The sequence below is a fragment of the Bipolaris maydis genome (assembly GCF_028858645.1).
Source record: "Bipolaris maydis strain C4 unplaced genomic scaffold PSV08scaffold_1, whole genome shotgun sequence".
In the NCBI taxonomy this organism is placed as follows: domain Eukaryota; kingdom Fungi; phylum Ascomycota; class Dothideomycetes; order Pleosporales; family Pleosporaceae; genus Bipolaris; species Bipolaris maydis.
In genome coordinates, this window is record NW_027093857.1 from 777,603 (window position 1) to 798,188 (window position 20,586).

The 20,586-nt window shown below is 33.9% G+C and overlaps 2 protein-coding genes across 2 annotated transcripts; both read right to left on the reverse strand.

The window, feature by feature from the left end:
* Positions 1-613: 613 nt before the first annotated feature.
* On the reverse strand, positions 614-1,362 carry PSV08DRAFT_367164 (uncharacterized protein; the record flags this gene model as incomplete). The annotated part of the gene is made up of 4 exons (XM_014218964.1): positions 614-933; positions 995-1,088; positions 1,146-1,285; positions 1,344-1,362. 4 exons carry the CDS (start codon positions 1,360-1,362, stop codon positions 614-616), a joined length of 573 nt encoding a protein of 190 aa, XP_014074439.1.
* A 14,571-nt stretch (positions 1,363-15,933) lies between these two features.
* On the reverse strand, positions 15,934-16,960 carry PSV08DRAFT_254549 (uncharacterized protein; the record flags this gene model as incomplete). Its single annotated transcript, XM_066092470.1, has 5 exons — positions 15,934-16,114; positions 16,211-16,313; positions 16,379-16,415; positions 16,559-16,688; positions 16,850-16,960. Coding segments are annotated over 3 exons (172 nt in total), but the record flags the coding sequence as incomplete, so codon positions are not given.
* Between the last annotated feature and the right edge of the window lie 3,626 nt (positions 16,961-20,586).

Here is a 20,586-nt window from a genome sequence, read left to right on the forward strand (position 1 = left end):
ACGTGGAAGGACTCGTTCGCGAGGAGGACATCCATTGTTTCGCCGCTGGCTACATTACAAAATACTCTATGCTTCTTTTGTCACAATCTGCAGAAGAGTGTTTCTGAAGAGACATGCTCAAGGCAGTGATGAATAGTACAGTGACCCTGCCTCCTACTGGCGTTCACTGAGGGTATGCCGCATGAATAACTTTTTTCCATATGTAGTTGCGAGACACTAACTCAGCTTCACAACACCTAGTTCTGTTCATGAAACGATTCATTAGTGCCGCTAATACATTATCTAGCTTTACGGTTTCTATGCGCTGGGCTCCTCCACACGGCCATGAAACCTTACAGCTCTGATCGTACCTCCTACGAGCACCCGCTATGAGTCCACAACTCATTTGCTACGCACGACATGGGAGTGATGGTACTGGAAAAAGCTCAATCTGCATAAAGGACAGACAAACGTATATGCCTTACAATCTTCCAATCAAATTGTAGCTCTTGGACCACGCTGAAAGCTTCTCATTTGCTTCCAACTCATTTATGTCAAACTTCAAGCATAACATGACAAAGGAGCTTGGGAAGAGCCTCTGAAGCTTTGAAATATCGGATCTCAGCAATATATATCAATGGATATGCCCCTTATCGTCTGAATGCTCATGGTTCGGATCCTTATGATCTGCATTGTTGAGCTCTGGATAAATGTCATAGAATCCAGGGAAAGTAGTAAGGATCTTCTCCGGCCCAGCTACTTTTTTGTAGTTGGCAGCAGCATTGGATAATCTGTGCTTGTACGCCCACTCGCGGGTTGCGTCAAAGTTGTGGCACTTGTGGCGCCTCTCAAAGTCTGGCAGTGTCCAACCTTCTCTGTCGATATATACCATCGGTAGGAAGGTTACATCCGAGAGGCACATCAGCCGCTCTCGGAGAGCGTCGAGGCAGTGGTCTGGAATGCCCGTCAGTAGTCTGGACCGAGCGTAAAGATGAGACAACCAGCGAAGACTTACTCGTGTGCGCCTTGTGAACCGAGAGCTTGGGATGTTGCTCTTGATGGGTGGCGTACCAGTCGCGGTTGTACCAAAGGTTCTCGCGTAGTGTGTCCTAGATGTCGTATTAGCTTTCTGAGGCGCTTCCTCTAGGCTGGCCTGGGTGACCTACAAGACAGTGGATCTGGTGCATTACATCGAGCGAGACCAGAAAAGACTCCTCTTCGGCTACACCCTTTGGAACTGTGACATGGCGTTTGATGTCCAGATCATATTTGTGACCCTCGGAAACTGGGATCAAGAAATGACCCGCTGCGAGGACAAGAATCAGTACTTCAGATGGAATATTATAGAATATTAACTGACTTACAATCTTGGCCGAGAGTCATCCACTGTTACGAACCTAAGGAAGGGACAGCCAGAAGATAAAGGAAGAATGAAGGAAGAAGCCCATGTCAAGGCCTCACGAAGTAACAAGAACATATAGACTAATAACGCATAAGCGCCCCGCGTCCTATAGTCTTAGCGGAACGCTACTATAAGATAAGTTATGTATATCCTATAGATCCTACAATATCCTACGAAGTACTACGTATAGGACAATATAATATATATAAGACAATATAGGATATAAGATATTCTCTTAGTATATAGTATAAGTATTAAGCCCTTATAGCTTAATGTGTTTAACTTAAGTTTTAAGTATAAGTATAATATAGAGAGTTATTCTACTTATATGTTACTATCTACTATATTACACCTTACTACTCTATCTACAAAAACTAACTAATAAGAAGCTTAATACTAGAAGTTTTATATTACTTTTACTTAAGCTATACTTTTAATACTTTAAATACCCTTATAATAAGTAATATTATAATAGATACCTTAACTGCTTCTTAAACTAGAGGAACTATAGCTAATACCTATAAGCCTAACCTTTACTATAGTAATTATAATAAACTTAAAGCCTAGCTCCTCTAAGTTAACTATTACTTCTACTTAGCTAGTAATAAGATTAATAAAAAGGATAAAGTCGTCTTAGCTACTAGTTACTATAGAGGTAATATAGAGAAATAGTTTAACTCTATTATTAAATAATATATAGACAACTCTATTAATAATAATAATAACGCTAACTTAGTTAAAGACTAGAATGCTTTTAAAGCTAAGATATAATAAAACTTTTTACTCTTTAAGAAATCTCTAATTATAAAATAAAAGATTTAGACTCTATACTAGACTAGGTCTACTACTAATTATATAACTTAGTTTTAGTAGTATATAATAAATATTAAATAGAATAATAACGCTCTTATATATATATATTAATAGGGCCTTAAGCTAATAGTATATAGAGAACTTATAAGAAGTAAAGCTAACGTTACTACTCTTAATAAACTTATAGTAAAAGCTATTTAACTTAATAATAAGCTATATAAACTTATAGTAGAAGAATAACTATTTAATTAAGGAACGCGTAACTATAATAATAAAAATAATTAGCTTTAATAATAATACTACTAATATTTATAACTTAACTAAAGATAATAGAGAAGCTATTAGCTTAGAATACCTAGTATATACGTAACTAATAGATATAAACTTATATACTTAGATAATATTAATTAAAGAAAGAGACTTAGTAAGCCTTACTATAAGAAGAATAAAGATAATAAAAAGAAAATTAACTACTATATATATAGTAAGAAAGGCTATATAGTATATAACTATATAAGTAAAAATAAGATTAAATAATAGCTTAATATTCTATACTATAAGTTAGAGCTAGATAATAATAAATTATAGAACGTTATTACTTAACTAGAGATTAAATACTACTTAGATAATATAGAAGTTATTAATAAATTAGATAACTTAACTCTAACTATATCTAAGAATATATCTAAAGCTAAACTAGTTAGTAATAAAGAATATAAGATACTAAATAAGGAAGAATAACCTCTTATGTCTAAATATAAGAAGATAGTATAATTTTAAGAAAAGAATAGACTATTAACGCCCTATATAAAGAGGTAAGATAGTATAATACTAAACTTACTTAAAATCTATTTAAGAGATAACCTAGTAGAAGTAGATAAATAAATTAATATACTATTTATACTACTTAAATAACCTAATAAGGCCTATAATAATAATAAAATACTACTTAATAAATATTAAATATTATAGTACTTATAATTAGATATTAACTACTATAAAATTAAGACTACTTAATAATTACTAATATATATATATATTATAGCTAATATTATAAAGTTAAAATAAAGACTTACGCTCTAAGAGGTAATATAAGTATAAAAGATATAAGAATAAAATAACTTCTATAAACCTATATAGTACTAATATAATATAAGAAATAGAAACTATATAAGTATATTATAGACTATATATATATATAACTACTACTTAACTTACTACTTAGATAAAAGAGAAGCTAGATAGAGCCTATAGTATATAAAAGGTATACCTAAGTATAACTAGCTATAGTATAAATATAAGAATAATAGCTACTTAAAGTACTTATAAAATAAGTAAGAAAGAATATATTTTCTAAAATAAGAAAACTTTTAGAATATTATATAGATATAGATAGTATATAAAATATAGTACTTAGATAGCCTCTTAATAAAATATAGAGAAGACTAATAGTATATATACTTTAGTAATAAGTATAAAAAATATATAGTAATAAAAGACTACTATAAATATTAATAAGAAGAGTCTTTTTTAGGCTAATAATAGAGTAATAAGGCCTCTCTAGGGAAATTAATATACTAGAACTTCTAAAATTAATAAAGCTTAAGATAAAGCTTAATAGAATATAAATATAGGTACTAGTAGATTTAGAATTATAAGTAAACTATATTTTAGTGTACGTAGTAGCCTAAGCTAGACTTAAGGTATAATAGAAATAATAGCTATACTTACTATATATAGCTAATAGTAAGCTAATACTAAATAAAAATAAGATTATATATAAAGTTAGATAAGTAATACTTAGTATCTAAGAGTATATAGAGAAGATTAATCTAGATATTATTAGACTAGCTACTTATAATATTATTTTAAAACTCTTATAGCTTAGAAAATATAACTTATAAATTAACTAGAAGTTAAAGGTATTTTAATTTAAATACTATAGAATAAACGTAACTATAAGCTAGTTTATATATTAGTAGAGTTTAATAGTAAATAAGAGTAATATTACTATATAGTATAATAACGCTAAGAGAAGAGTATACTTAAAAGGTAATTCTTAAAATAAGAAGCTATACTTTATAGATACTAATATTAGGCTAATAAATTATAAAGTAAGAAAAAAAGAAAATAGTATAATTCTAGAGTTCTTTAAATAGTATAAAGAATATAAATATTTATTTTAGGAAGTAGTAGATAAAATAGTATTACTAGAGTATAAACTCTAGAACTATAAGATAGTTCTATAGAAAGAAAAGATACTAACTTTTAGGCCTATATATTAACTATTAGAAAGAGAGCTTAAGATACTAAAAGAGTATATTAATAAAAGTCTAGCTAAGGGATATATATAACTATTAAAGTTACTAGTAAGATATCTAATTATATTTATACTAAAGAAAGATAGTATAGATTAATTATATATTAATTATTAATAACTTAATAATATTATAGTAAAAAATTAATACTTACTACTAAATATTATAAAGCTTAGAGATTAATTATCTCATATAAAGATCTTTATAGCGCTAGATCTCTAAGATAAATACTACCTTATTGGAATAAAGAAAGGTAAAGAATAGAAAATAGTATTTAGAACTTAATATAAATATTATAAGTATATAGTTTGTAAGTTATAGAATAATTTTTCTATTATTTTATTTATTATAATAGCTATAATAGGTATAGCATTATATAAATAACTTAGCAATTACTTCTATAACTTATTTATTATTTATTATTTTTAAGCTATTTCTTACTAGCTGTTTTAAGCTTATTATTAATTACTAATAAGCAACTTAATAACTCTCCTTAACTGCCGTTAACCTTATTCAACGGCAGTTAACTACTAAGAAATTAATTAGTAGAAGTTAACTACTGATTTCTTAGTATTAACGCTAGATTGCTAATAGTTATCTTATTAGTAGTAGTTAACTACTAATAGACTAAGTTGTTAAGAGGGGTTAATAGCTGATTAACTGCTAGATAGTTGATTGGTAGTTGGTAACTACCGACAAATAAGCTAGTAGTAGTAGTTAACTACTTAATAGTTGATTAGTAGTAGTTAACTGCCGGTAAGTCAGCTGTTAACGGTAGTTAACTACTGGTTATTTTATTAGTAGGAGTAGTTAACAGTAGATAACTGCCGATTATATTAAGTTTTTATTATATTGGACGAAATTAAAAGTTTTAGTCTATAAGCTTTCTATAAAAGAAGCTTAAGTTCTATAGTTATATCGATACCTAGCTACAATTATATCTTCTTATACCGATTATTATCTTTATTAATCAGCGATTATTAGTCTGATTACTAAGCACTTACTAAGCTTGATTACTAAGCTATTACTAATCGATTTTCTATAATCATTAGTAAGCAATTACGTAATTACTATATTAGTAATATATTACGTAACCTTATTCTTATAAAATTCTTATATAAGCTATTCTTTATTTTAATAAAGAAAGTATTATATCCTCCCTACGATACTTTCTTTACAAGCTATTCCTATATAATCTATATCTTCTTTAGGTTTATTTTTACTCCTTTAGTTTAGATAATAAATTTAAGAAACTCCGTTTCTTATATATAAAACTTATACTTTCTTAGTTAAAGGTATAGCTTATATTCCTTAAACTTTTATAAAACCTTCTTAATATATTTAATATATTCTTCGCGTATACTACTAGAGTATACTAGTATATTATCTAGATATATAGCTATAAAGATTCTAAGGTATTTATAAAGCGCGTTATTAATAACTAATTAAAAGGTTACTAGCGTATTTATTAACCTAAATAGTATAACTATATACTATTATAAGTAATAAGAAGGATTCTCTCCTTAACGTAGGACGATAAGAGTTAGAGGCTAACTATATCTATATTAGAAGGTAATAAACACTATAGAGCTATAGTTACGTAATATATATACTTCTACTAAGAACTCTACTCTTAGAGTATAGAGGGCCTTAGAAGAATTATACTCCTAATACTTCTATAAGAAAGAGAGAATAGGAAGCACTAAGATAGACGTAATAAGAATATAAGGATAGATAGATTTTATTATTTACTCTTATTATAGTTAACTTAAATTATACTTTCTTACTAGTATCTTTACTTAATAAGATTATTACTTATTAGTCTATAGTAATATAGATTAAGTTATTTAACCTTTTATTACCTTTCTATTTAAGTATACTACTCTACTATCTTACTAAATAAACTTTATAGAATACTAATATAAAGCTTATTAGCTATAGTAGTAGACCTAACTAGAGTACTATAGACTTAAACCTTATATAACACTTCAACTACTTATAAATTTAGTAGACTTAAAAAGATTAATATTAGAATACTTAATTAAGATTTAAAGATATTTTATAATTACTTTTAGTTATAGGCTAGTGCTAGTAAACTAGTTTAGAGTTCTAGATAAGAGCCTAATTTAGTAATTAATAATAAAATACTAACTCTAAGTAATAATAAGTTAGATAATAACGTATATAACTTATAAGAGTTATAGAATTTTAAGTACTAGGCTATAATCTATATATAGTAGATAGTTAAAATATAAGTAATAATTAATTAGCTTATAAGTTAGCTAATAGCTATATTAAATAAAAAGCTTATTAAGAAACCTAAAATAGCGACCCTAGATAAATATAAGAGTAACTAAGAAGAGTTATAAACGTTCCTTACTAATATTAAGTTATACTATAGCTATAATAATATACTAAATAATAAAGAAAAGATACTTATAGCTAATACTTATATAAAGAGAAAAGTAGCTAGTTAGATATAACTCTATATAGAGAATTTCTTACTAGATATTAATAAAAAAAGAACTAAGAATAAGATATATATTTTATTTAGTAGTTAGACTAACTTTAAGAAAGAAATAAAACGTATCTTTAAGAAGGTAGAGGTAGAAAGCTAGGTAAAGAAAGTAATATTTTACTTAAAGTAGACTAAAGCTATATTAGCTTATATAGTAGAGTTTAAGTAGCTATAGATATAAATTAATTAAAATAATTTAGTACTTTAAATAGTATATAAAGTAGGTCTAAAAGAAAATATTAAAAATAAACTTATATACTATAATAAGCTAAAGAATTTATATTTATTAATTAAGTTAGTAATAAGAATTAATATATAATTATAGAAATAAAAGAAAGTCTAGAAAGAATATAAACTAGAGCTACTCTTTATTAATACTTAAAAGTATTAGAGTAATAAAAATTAAAAATAAAGATATATATATAACTAGTAAAGTATAAGATAAGTTTAAGAATAAAAAGAATATTTAAGAAAAATTTAATAATAGTCTTTCTAAGAAAGAATACTAGAAGTATTATAATAGTAAAGTATATCTCTACTATAGTAAAGTAGAATACTTTTATAAAAACTATTTAAAGAATAAAGTTAAGTAAAGAGTAGTTAAGATTAAGATACTATAGATAGTAATACTATACTTAACTAAGAAGCTAGATAAGACTCTTAGTAACCTAAACTTATATAATAAAGTAAGATAAGCTATAGATAAGGCCTTTAAGCTAGTATAAAAAATAATAGAACTCTAAGACTTTAAGTAGAATAAACTACTACTAATAAATTAGTAAGTTAAAGAGATAAAGGTACTACGCTGCCTAAGAAACTAATAGTACTAAATTTATAAAAATACTAGGTACTAAGCTAATAATTATAATATTAAAAGATAAATTATAATTATAAGACCCCGCGTAGAGAAAATTACTTATAAAGCTACTTAAGAATAACTTAAATTTAAGAAATCTAATAATAAAAAGACACTTTAAATATTTAAAAAATAAATAAAGTAATATAAGTACTTATATTAGGTTAACTACTTAAGATAGTATAATTATTACTTAAGAAAGTAAGAAGAAACTAAAAATAATAAGAATAATTACTACTATATTAACTTATAGTATAATAAGTATTAAGTATAGTATTACTAAATATACTAGCTAGAAGAAAAGAAAGCTTACAAGAAGCTATACTAGGTTAACTATATAACTAACTACTAGTTTTATAGAGAATAATAATAAAATACTTAAAAGGTAGATAACTACTACTATAATATAATATCTACTAAGAAATATAATATAAAGAACTATAAGATATATAAAGATATAAGACTAAGAGTTATAATAGCTAGAGTACTTAAGTAAGATTAGAAAAAATCTAATAAAGAAAAAAGTTATAAATAACTCTTATAGACGTATTATAGAAAGAGATATATTTTTTTCTAATAATAGTTTAAAATACTTAAGAAGTAAATAATTACTTTTATAGTATTCTATTAGTAAATATCTATAAAGTAGATAGATATCTAATTTATAAGATAAAGAAGCTAAGACTAATAAAAAGGTTTATAAAGGAAGATATACTATATAATAATACTTATTAGAGCTTTTACTATAATAATTAATATATAATATACTATTCTACTAAGAATAGTAAAGGCTACTTTTCTAAAAAGAGAAAAAGTAAGTAGATAAAAAACTAGAATACTACTAGAGATAGAGTTATACTAGTAAAGGTAGTCTTAAAATAACTCTTAAGAAAGTATATAAACTAGAAACGTAGGATTTATAGCTATAGGCTATAGTACTTATAAATAGTAGAGCTATATAAACTATTATCTTACTCTAAGTAGTAAAGAAGAATAATATACTTTATTAGACTAAGAAGGTACTAATATAAGTAGTATTAGCTAATAATAGTTCTATAATATATAGGAATAGCCAGATTTAACTTAAGACTAAGATAGTACTATTATACCTAGCTAGTTAAGAAAGCTAAATAAAGAGTAGTATTATAAATCTTAGTAAGACTAAGATAATAATTAGCTATAACTAGTTATTAGACTATAACTCTACTATTAATTAGTAAAAGAAATTAATATATAGCTAAGAACTTATATATAAGGTTACTAGTATATAATAAGGAATATACTTAATAAATTAATATATAAACTTAGATAAAAGATTTAATATAATTTTACTACATAAGATTATAAGAATTTATATAAAGAACTCTTAGAAAGTAAGAGTTATTTAAATATAGTAAGTTATAACTATAAAAAAAGAATTAGTACTATAGGTTATATTTATTTATAATAAACTATTACTAGTAGTTTTAGTAGAATACTAAATATTAAAGTTTAAGGAACTATTTAAGAAAAATAAAGTAATAGATTTAGTAAAATACTAGGATTAGAATTATAAGATTATCTTAAAGAAAGAAGTAAAGTTAAGCTTAAGAGAAATATACTTTATAGTACTTAAGTATAATATTAAGCTATAGAATTACCTCTAAAAGAACTTAAAAAAGAGATTTATCAAACTAGAATTAGGTCTAATAGTCTTACTTATATTATTTATAAAGAAGCTTAATAAGAAGTAGTAACTATATATTAACTATAGGAGGTTAAATAGTATTACTTAGAAGAATTAATATCTCTTACTACTAATTATGGAGCTTATAGATTAACTTTAAAAAGCTAAGTAGTTTATAAAGTTTAATATTTAGAAAGAATTTTACTAAATTAGAATTAAGAAAGGTTATAAGTAAATAATAGTATTTAAGATAAAGTATAAACTATTTAAATATATAGTAATATTATTTAGGTTAATAAATGCGCTAGTAACCTTTTAATTAGTTATTAATAACGCGCTTTATAAATATCTTAGAATCTTTATTACTATATTGTTACAAGTAACAAGAAGGATTCTCTCCTTGACAAATGACGAGATGGCTGAGAGCCTATGGACGTCCACGTCAGAAGGTAATGATCAACGCGGGGCGCTGATCACGTGACTTGGCATCTCGCCAAGACAGGACATCTGGAGATGCCAGACCCTCAGGAGATGCCATGACATCTGGAGATGCCAGCGACATCAGAGATGTCGAGGGCTTGGCCAGATGCCAGGACTGGAAGCAATGAGGATATAAGGATGGATGGATTTCATTATTACTCTCGTTGTGGTCAACTCAAATTGTACTTTCTTACTAGTTACTTTACTTAACAAGATTGTTACCTGTTGGTCTATAGCGATATAGATTAATAGTTGTCAAACCTATTGTTACCTTCTTATCAAGCACTCCACTCCACTGCATCGCCAGACAACTTTCACGGAACACTAGCGTAAAGCTCACCGGCCTTAGTGTGGGACCCGGCAAGAGAAGTATAGATCCCAACCCCGTGTAACACTTTGACCACCCACGGATTCAGTGGACTTAGGAAGATTAACATTAGGACGCCCGATTAAGACTTACGATGTCTCACAACCACTCTCAGTCACAGGCTAGTGCCGGTGGACCAGTTCAAGGTCCCGGACCGATGCCTAACCCAGCAATCGACGACGAGATGTTGACTCCCAGCGACGATGAGGAGGAGACAATGGATAACCCTAGGCAAATGGTTCATAGTCTTAGGCGACAGGCCGAGATCCATGCACGGCAGATGGCCGAGATGCAAGCGATGATCAATCAGCTCACGAGCCAGCTGATGGCCACACCAAACGAAAAGCCTATCCAGAAACCCAAGATGGCAACCCCAGACAAATACGATGGTAACCGCGAAGGGTTACGAACGTTCCTCACCAACATTGAGTTATACTGCGGATACCACGAGGTACCTAACGATGCAGAAAAGATACTCATGGCCAACTCTCACCTAAAAGGAAAAGCAGCCAGTTGGATGCAACCCTACGTGGAGGATTTTCTATTGGACATCAACAACAAGGGAACTAAGGACGAGACGCGTACCTTATTCAGCAGTTGGGCCAACTTCAAGGAGGAAATGGGACGCATCTTTGGGGAGGTAGACGCGGAAAGCCAGGCGGAGAAAGCGATATCTCGCCTGAGGCAGACCAAAGCAGTTTCGGCCTATACGGCGGAGTTCAAGCAACTACAAGCGCGAATTAATTGGGACGATTCGGCACTCCGGACGGTATACGAAGCAGGTCTGAAGGAAAACATCAAGGACGAACTTGTACACTACGACAAGCCAAAGGATTTGTACTCGTTGATCGAGTTGGCAACAAGAATCGACACGCGATTATGGGAACGGAAGGAAGCCCAGAGAGGATATCGACCAGGGCCACCCTTTGCCAACACCCGAAGGTATCGGAGCAACAAGGATCACGACGGAGACACGTACATGACCGGCAAAGTACAAGACAAGTCTAAGGATAAGAACAAGACCCGAGGAAAGTTTAACGACGGTCTTTCCAAGGAAGAACGCCAGAAGCGTTACGACAGTAAGGCATGCCTCCGCTGCGGCGAAGTAGGACACTTCCGCAGGGACTGCCCGAAGAACGAAGTCAAGCAAGGAGCGGTCAAGATCGGGATGCTACGGATAGCAACACCCTACCCGACCGAGGAGCCAGACGAAACCCTCAGCGATTTAGACTTATACGACGAGGCAAGACAGGCCGATTATGAGGCCTTCCTCAGCAAGACATACGAAGAAGTCATGGAGGAGGAATTCGAAATGGTGAAAGAGGCACTCGGACTCAAAGACTTCAAGTGGGACGAACCACTACCAACGGATTGGCAGGTTGAAGGGGCAGAAGTATTACGCCGCCTAAGAGACCAACAGTGCTGGATTTGTGGAAATACCAGGCACCAAGCCAACGATTGCGATATCGAAGGACGAATCACAATCACGGGACCCCGAGCAGAGGAGATCGCCTGCAGGGCTGCCCAGGAACAACCCAGATTCAAGGAATCTGATGACGAGGAGACGCCTCGGACGTTCAAGGAACGAATGGAGCAACACGAGCGCCTACGTTGGGTTGACTGCCCAAGACAGTGCGATTACCACTTGAGGAAGCGAGAGGAAACCAGGAACAACGAGGACGATTGCTGCCACATCAACTTATGGCATAACGAGTGTCGAGTACAACATTGTCAGATGCACCAGCCAGGAGAAAAGGAAGCTCACGAAGAGCTATGCTGGACCAATTGTACGACCAATTGCCAGTTCCACAGGGAACAACGACGGAATGCTCGAAAGGTAGACGACTACTACCATAGCACGATATCCGCCGAGGAATGCAATGCGAAGAACTGCAGGATGCACAGAGCTGCAAGACCAAGAGTCACGACGACTAGGGTACCTAGGCAGGGTCAGGAAAGGTCCAACAAAGAAAAGAGCCACGAACGACTCTTATGGACGCATTGCAGGAAGGGATGCGCCTTCCACCGACAACAGTTTGAGGATGCTCGAGGAGTAAACGATTATCTCCATAGCACCCTGTCAGCAAACATCTGTGAGGCAGACGGATGCCCGATTCACAGAATGCAGAAGCCGGGACCAACGAGGAAGGTTGCGAAGGATAATATACCGCACCAGAATACCCATTGGAGCTTCTGTTACGACGATCAGTGTACAGTACACTATGCCGCCAAGGAAGGCGAAGGCTACTTTCCTAAACAGAGGAAAGGTAAGCAGACAAAAAACTAGGATGCCGCCAGGGACAGGGTCACGCTGGTGAAGGCAGTCCTAAAACGACCCTCAAGGAGGTACGCGAACTGGGAGCGCAGGATTTGCGGCTGCAGGCTACGGTACTTATAGATGGACACGAGGTGACGGCGCTCATAGACAGTGGGGCCGCACGAACCGTTATCTCACCCCGAGTGGTGGAGAAGAACAACATACCCTATCGGACCAAGAAGGTGCCGATGCGAGTGGTATTAGCCGACGATAGTCCCACGACATACGGGAACGGCTGGATTCGACTTGAGACCGAGGCCGTATCGTTACGCCTGGCTGGTCAAGAAAGCCGAACGAAGATTAGTATTATGGATCTTGGTGAGACCGAGATGATAATTGGCTACGACTGGTTGTTAGAACACAACCCTGCCATCGACTGGCAAAAGAAATCGATACACAGCCGAGAACCTGTGCACAAGGTTGCTGGTGTACGACGAGAAACACGCCCGACGGATCAACGCGCAAACCCAGATGGGAGATTCGGTGTGATTTCGCCGCATAAGATCGCGAGAATCTATGCGAAGGACCCTCAGAGAGTAGGAGTCATCTGGATACGGCAGGTCGCGACCACGAAGGAAGGACCGGTACCACAGGTTGCGTCCGTTCATGACGAACCACTGCTGGCGGTTCCAGCAGAATACCGAACATCAGAGTTCAAGGAACTGTTCGAGGAAAACGAAGCAACAGACTTAGCAGAACACCAGGATTGGGATCACGAGATCATCCTGGAGGAAGGAGCAAAGTTGAGCCCAGGAGGAATGTACCCTATAGCGCCCGAGCACGATGCTGAGCTGCGGGATTACCTCCAGAAGAACTTGAAGAAGGGATTTATCCGACCAGGATCAGGCCCGATGGCCTCGCCTATATTGTTCGTAAAGAAGCCTAACGGGAAGTGGCGACTGTGTGTCGACTTCAGAAGGTTGAACAGCGTTACTCGGAAGAATCGATATCCCTTACCACTGATTACAGAGCTCATGGATCGACTCCAAGGAGCTAAGTGGTTCACGAAGTTCGACGTTCGGGAAGGATTTTACCGAATCAGGATCAAAGAAGGTCACGAGTGGATGACGGCGTTTAAGACGAAGTATGGACTGTTCGAGTATACGGTTATGCCATTCGGGTTGACGAATGCGCCGGCAACCTTTCAATCAGTCATCAACAACGCGCTCCACGAATACCTCGGAATCTTTGTTACCGCGTATCTGGACGATGTACTAGTGTACTCCAGCGGCACACGCGAAGAACATGTCGAGCATGTTAAGAAGGTTTTACGGAAGCTTAAGGAATACAAGCTATACCTTCAACCAGGAAAGTGTGAGTTTCACACGCAGGAAACGGAGTTCCTCGGATTTATCATCTCAACCGAAGGAGTGAAAATGAACCCAAAGAAGATACAGACTGTACAGGAATGGCCAAAACCCAAAACAGTCAAGGATGTTCAATCCTTCTTAGGATTTGCGAACTATTATCGAAAGTTCATCAAAGATTACTCGAAGATCACGACACCCCTTACGGAGATAACGAAGAAGGAAATAGGTTTCAAATGGGAACAGGAACATCAGGAGGCTTTTGAACGAATCAAGCAGATATTCCTAGAGGCGCCAGTACTCGAGATGTATAACCCTCAACGACCCACCAGAGTCGAGACCGACGCGTCTGACTACGCACTCGGAGCTGTATTGTCACAGCAGTGCACGGATAAGAAATGGAGACCGGTGTTCTACCATTCACGGAAGTTCTCAGGAGCAGAACTCAACTACGACGTTCACGATAAGGAACTACTTGGAGTAGTCGATGCCTTTGAACAATGGGAGGTGTACCTATTAGGACTCCCCGACACGATCGAGGTTTTTACCGATCACCAGAACTTGACAAGTTTCATGACAACGAAGAAACTCAACCGACGACAAGTACGATGGGCAGAGACGCTGGCCCAGTTCGACTTCAAAATCACCCACAGGGCCGGAACGCTCAACGGAGCAGCGGATGCCCTTAGTCGACGAAGCGACTTACGAGAAGAAGGTCATAAGGAACCCCACGAAGCAATGCTGAGGCAGATGCCCGACGGCAGTCTGAAGTACAACCAGCCGGAACTAGCCAAGGTAGCTAAGGTGGCCGAGCAGGTAGAAACGTTACAGCAGGAATGGCAGCAACGAGCAGCCAGCTGGCAGTTCGAGCCCGACGAAACAGGCTCCGACGAGCTGTTGAACAACGAGCGAGAGTACCGAGATATGGTTTCAACGAATCGAACATATGTACCTCCACACATGAGATCGAGTCTCATAAAGGAACTGCACGAGTCCCCAGAATACGGACATGCAGGAATCGAAGAAATGGTTAGACGACTAGCTAAGGTGTTTGCGATACCACGCTTGCGAGCGAAGGTGCAGGAAATACTAGGCAACTGTTTGGCATGTCACCAGAACAAGCCCAAGAGACATAAGCCCTACGGCCTGTTACAACCCTTACAGCCACCATCTAGACCATGGACAAGCGTAACGATGGACTTTATAGTAAAGCTCCCGAGATCGTTAGAACCAGGATCAGCTCGATTTTGCGACACAATCCTAGTAATCGTGGACCGATTAACTAAGGCAGCAAAGTTTGTGCCTACAGAAGAGACCATTACGGCAGAAGAATGCGCGTACGAAGTCACCAAAGCACTAGTGTCAGAGCATGGGATACCTGAAGAGTTCATCACCGATCGTGATAAACTGTTTACGTCTAAATACTGGAACACGTTCCTGGCGAAGTTAGGTGTTAAGAAGAAGCTTTCGACAAGCTTTCACCCGGAAACAGACGGCCAGACGGAACGCACGAACCAGACATTAGAACAGTACTTACGAATGTACGCCAACAAATTGCAAGACAACTGGGTAGAGTTGCTACCAACAGCACAATTGGCCTACAATAGTACGAAATCCGCAACGACGAAGCATTCGCCGCACTACGCGAACTATGGATATGAGCCGACAGCTCACCGAGATCCAAAGGATATTGAAAGTATCGCAGTAGGAGCAGACGACAAAGCGAAGCTTATGCGAGATTTACACGAAGAATTGAGCAAAAACATAGCTCAACGAAACCTCACGACATCCAAAGCAGCGAATAAACTAAGGATTGAGGGACCAACCTTTAAGAAGGGGGACAAAGTTTTCTTGTCACGACAAAACCTGAAAACTAAACGACCATGCAGAAAATTGGACAACCTCCGAATAGGACCATTCGAAATCCTAGAGGAAATAGGAAAAGTAAACTACAAGTTGAAACTCCCACAAGGCATGCGAATCCACCCTGTCTTTCACAAGAAACTCCTGGAACCAGCACCTCCAGATGCCGAGCTAGCAACGGAAATAGAGCTCGAAGACGACGAGTACGAGGTCGAGGAAATTAAGGACCTGCGGAAAATCGGTAGTCAGTGGAAGTACTTGGTTAAGTGGCAAGGATGGCCCGAAAGCCATAACACTTGGGAACCTGAAGGAAACCTGACGAACTGCAAGTCACTGGTATATAAATACCATCGGAAGCACCCGGAGAAGCAAGGGGAAGCCCCTCGAAGAGGAAGGAATAGTCAAAAGAAGGATCGTAGTAATCAGCCTGTAACCCGCCCAGATCAGCCGACGGTCCGGATAGCGATGGTTCGACAACAGGAAGGCCCGTACCCCCAGGGGCTGAGCTCCCCTCGGCCTGCTCTTTCGCCAGGTCTTGAACAGCGATTATCGCAAGATCGCGACGTGCGAAAGACCGTTCACGCTTCTTTACCTCCAGAAGTTCGAGCTTTTGCTGAGAAAGCTGTGCCTCAAGGCGAGCCACAGCCAGCTCTCGCTCTTCACGCTCCTCCCGAACTTTCTCCCACTCTTCCTCAGAAACAAAAAGACTGCACTCAGCACCGACGGAAATGCAACCAGCGCAACGACCGGACGTCGTTTCAACAAAGCAGCGCAACTTCTTCTCTTCACAACGCTTACAGCGAAAATCCATTTCAAGGCCTTCTTGCTCCACGCGAGTGGCCCGGGAACGCTTCTGCTCAGTCGAAGTTTGAGGACGTGGGGCGCGGGGCTTTTGGACCTTGGGCATGGTTAGGAAGGCTAGAGTCAGGAAGGGACGGTTACAATGGCCCGGGGCCTACCGACCTTATATGCAGCCAGCGTCTCAACACGCGGCACGGGAAAACAATATCCCAGGGTATCGAGACGATAGCCCTAAGAGGGGAGGTAATGTTACAAGTAACAAGAAGGATTCTCTCCTTGACAAATGACGAGATGGCTGAGAGCCTATGGACGTCCACGTCAGAAGGTAATGATCAACGCGGGGCGCTGATCACGTGACTTGGCATCTCGCCAAGACAGGACATCTGGAGATGCCAGACCCTCAGGAGATGCCATGACATCTGGAGATGCCAGCGACATCAGAGATGTCGAGGGCTTGGCCAGATGCCAGGACTGGAAGCAATGAGGATATAAGGATGGATGGATTTCATTATTACTCTCGTTGTGGTCAACTCAAATTGTACTTTCTTACTAGTTACTTTACTTAACAAGATTGTTACCTGTTGGTCTATAGCGATATAGATTAATAGTTGTCAAACCTATTGTTACCTTCTTATCAAGCACTCCACTCCACTGCATCGCCAGACAACTTTCACGGAACACTAGCGTAAAGCTCACCGGCCTTAGTGTGGGACCCGGCAAGAGAAGTATAGATCCCAACCCCGTGTAACATATATATCTAAATAATATACTAGTATACTTTAATAGTATACGTAAAAAATATATTAAGTATATTAAGAAGGTTTTATAGAAGCTTAAAGAATATAAGCTATACTTTTAACTAGAAAAGTATAAGTTTTATATATAAGAAACAGAGTTTCTTAGATTTATCATCTTAACTAAAGAAGTAAAAATAAACTCTAAGAAGATATAGACTATATAGGAATAGCTAAAACCTAATATAGTTAAGAATATTTAATCTTTTCTAGAATTTATAAACTATTATTTAAAGTTTATTAAAAATTAATTAAATATTATAGCACCTCTTATAAAGATAATAAAGAAGAAAATAAGTTTTAAATAAAAATAGAAATATTAGAAGACTTTTAAATAAATTAAGTAGATATTCTAAAAGGCGCTAGTACTAGAGATATATAGCCCTTAGTAATCTATTAAAGTTAACACTAATATATCTAACTATAGACTTAGAGCTATATTATTATAGTAGTATATAGATAAGAAATAGAGACTAGTATTCTACTATTTATAGAAGTTCTTAAGAGTAGAACTTAACTATAATATTTATAATAAGAAACTACTTAGAGTAGTTAATACCTTTAAATAGTAGAAGATATATTTATTAGAACTCTCTAATACAATTAAAGTTTTTACTAATTATTAAAATCTAATAAAGTTTTATAATAATAAAGAAACTTAATTAATAATAAGTTTAATAGGCTAAGATACTTACTTAGTTTAACTTTAAGATAACGCACTATATAGGAACGCTTAATAGAGTAGTAGACGCTTTAAGTAAAAGATATAATTTACGTAAAAAGAGTTATAAGAAACTATATAACGCCTTACTTAAGATAATACCTAATAGTAGTCTAAAGTATAACTAGCTAGAACTAGCTAAGGTAGCTAAGATAGTTAAGTAGGTAGAAATATTATAGTAAGAGTAGTAGTAGTAAGTAGCTAGCTAGTAGTTTAAGCTTAATAAAGCAGGCTTTAGTAAACTATTAAATAATAAATAAATGTACTAAGATATAGTTTTAAAGAATTAAATATATATACCTCTATATATAAGATTAAATCTTATATAAGAACTATATAAGTCTAAAGAATATAGATATATATATAGAAATTAAAGAAATAGTTAGATAACTATCTAAGGTATTTATAATACTATATATATATATAAAGATATAAGAAATACTAAGTAACTATTAAGTATATTACTAGAATAAGCCTAAGAGATATAAGCTCTATAGTCTATTATAACTCTTATAGCTACTATCTAAACTATAAATAAGTATAATAATAGACTTTATAGTAAAGCTTCTAAGATTATTAAAACTAAGATTAGCTTAATTTTATAATATAATATTAGTAATTATAGACTAATTAACTAAAGTAGTAAAGTTTATACTTATAGAAGAGACTATTATAGTAGAGAAGTACGCGTATAAAGTTACTAAAGTATTAGTATTAGAGTATAGGATACCTAAAGAGTTTATTATTAATTATAATAAACTATTTACATCTAAATACTAGAAGATATTCTTAGTAAAGTTAGGTATTAAGAAGAAGCTTTTAAAAAGCTTTTACCTAAAAATAAATAGCTAAATAAAAAGAATAAACTAGATATTAGAATAGTACTTTTAGATACAGAGAGGTGACATGGAAAAAATATTTTACTAAAAGTTGCTGTTTTAAAACTAGTATAACTTAGCGAATATAGGGACTATTCCTAATCGGGTTAGTGATTTAAAAAGCCGAAAAGCTCTACTTTTACCTAGATAGGACTAGCGCCTGCTTAGTCAGCATAAGGAAGGACATAAATTGCCTTTAACTTAGGAGTTTAAAATATACGTATTTAAAGATTAAATATCTTTTTAATAAGAGTATAAAATTTTCTTAAAAAGTTATATCTAATATTACTATATATAAGGAGTAATATATTTTATTTTTAAAAGTTTTTAATCATAATTTCAAAAGTTAAAAACTAAAATTAAAAAAAAGAGTTTTTTTTTATAACTAAGTTATTATTATATTTAATACTTAGTATACCAGCCCCTAGCTTCTTCTACCTTCCTATAACGGTTAGGTAAAGATAAAATACAGTTATCTATTGCCTGTCGTGGAATAGCTTGCTACTCTTCAAAAATTACCCTTTTAGACGTTTTAATACTTTCGCTATTATTTCTAATACCTAAAGAACTTATTTTTCTATTATTTAACTAGTCTTTAAGTATACTCTAAACGTTTTTAATTAGATTTACATCTAGGCTGTAAGAAGAGTGTAGATAAAGCTTAATTTTATTTCTTAAAAACTAGCTTAAAACGTTCGTAGTTTTATAAATTTTCGAGTTATCTTACTAAAACTGCTAACCTAGATAGCTATTAGTATATTTATTAATATCTATTAATTAGAATCTTAATAAATATAAAAGTTATTTAATAAAAAATTAATAAAGAGTAAAAATATATTAAATAAACTAACCGCGTTTTATATTTAGTTTTACTTAAGGTATTAGAGCTCTACAAATATAACGGCGATTATTCCAATTAATAGATATTTCTAGCGTTTTAATAACTATTAAATTAGATCTACCGCCTACCCAAATAGCTCCCCAAACTTGAATAGTAATATCGCGGCCTATTACTTGATTAGTAAGCGCGCTATTAAAAAGCTAAAATTATAGAAAAAAACTACATATCAAATAGAATAAAATAGCTTATTAGAATTTTTTTTAAACGTACTTTTATTGCCTTTAGAAACGAATTTCTTTCTAATATTAAAATTTTGCCTTGTTCTTATAAATTTATTTCTAGAACTGTGCCCTCTTTGTATTGCTAACTTATTAGAAAATATAATTTTACTAAAATTAATATTTCCTAGCTCTTTTACTCTTTCTTTAGTAAATTTAAGTCGATTTTTAGCTTTAAATTCGTTTAAAATTTGCTTTTTAGTTACAACGTTACAACGATAACCTTCTTCTTTTAAAATCCTTTGTAAGCTTCTAGTTGATATATCTAGATTATTTTCTTCTAATAATCTTTTATTTTGCTTCTTAGGGCTTCTAGTTAAGTCTCTATTAATAGCTCTTTTAACTCTAGAAGTTACCTTTAAAGCTTTGCTTTTTTTCGTTGTTATA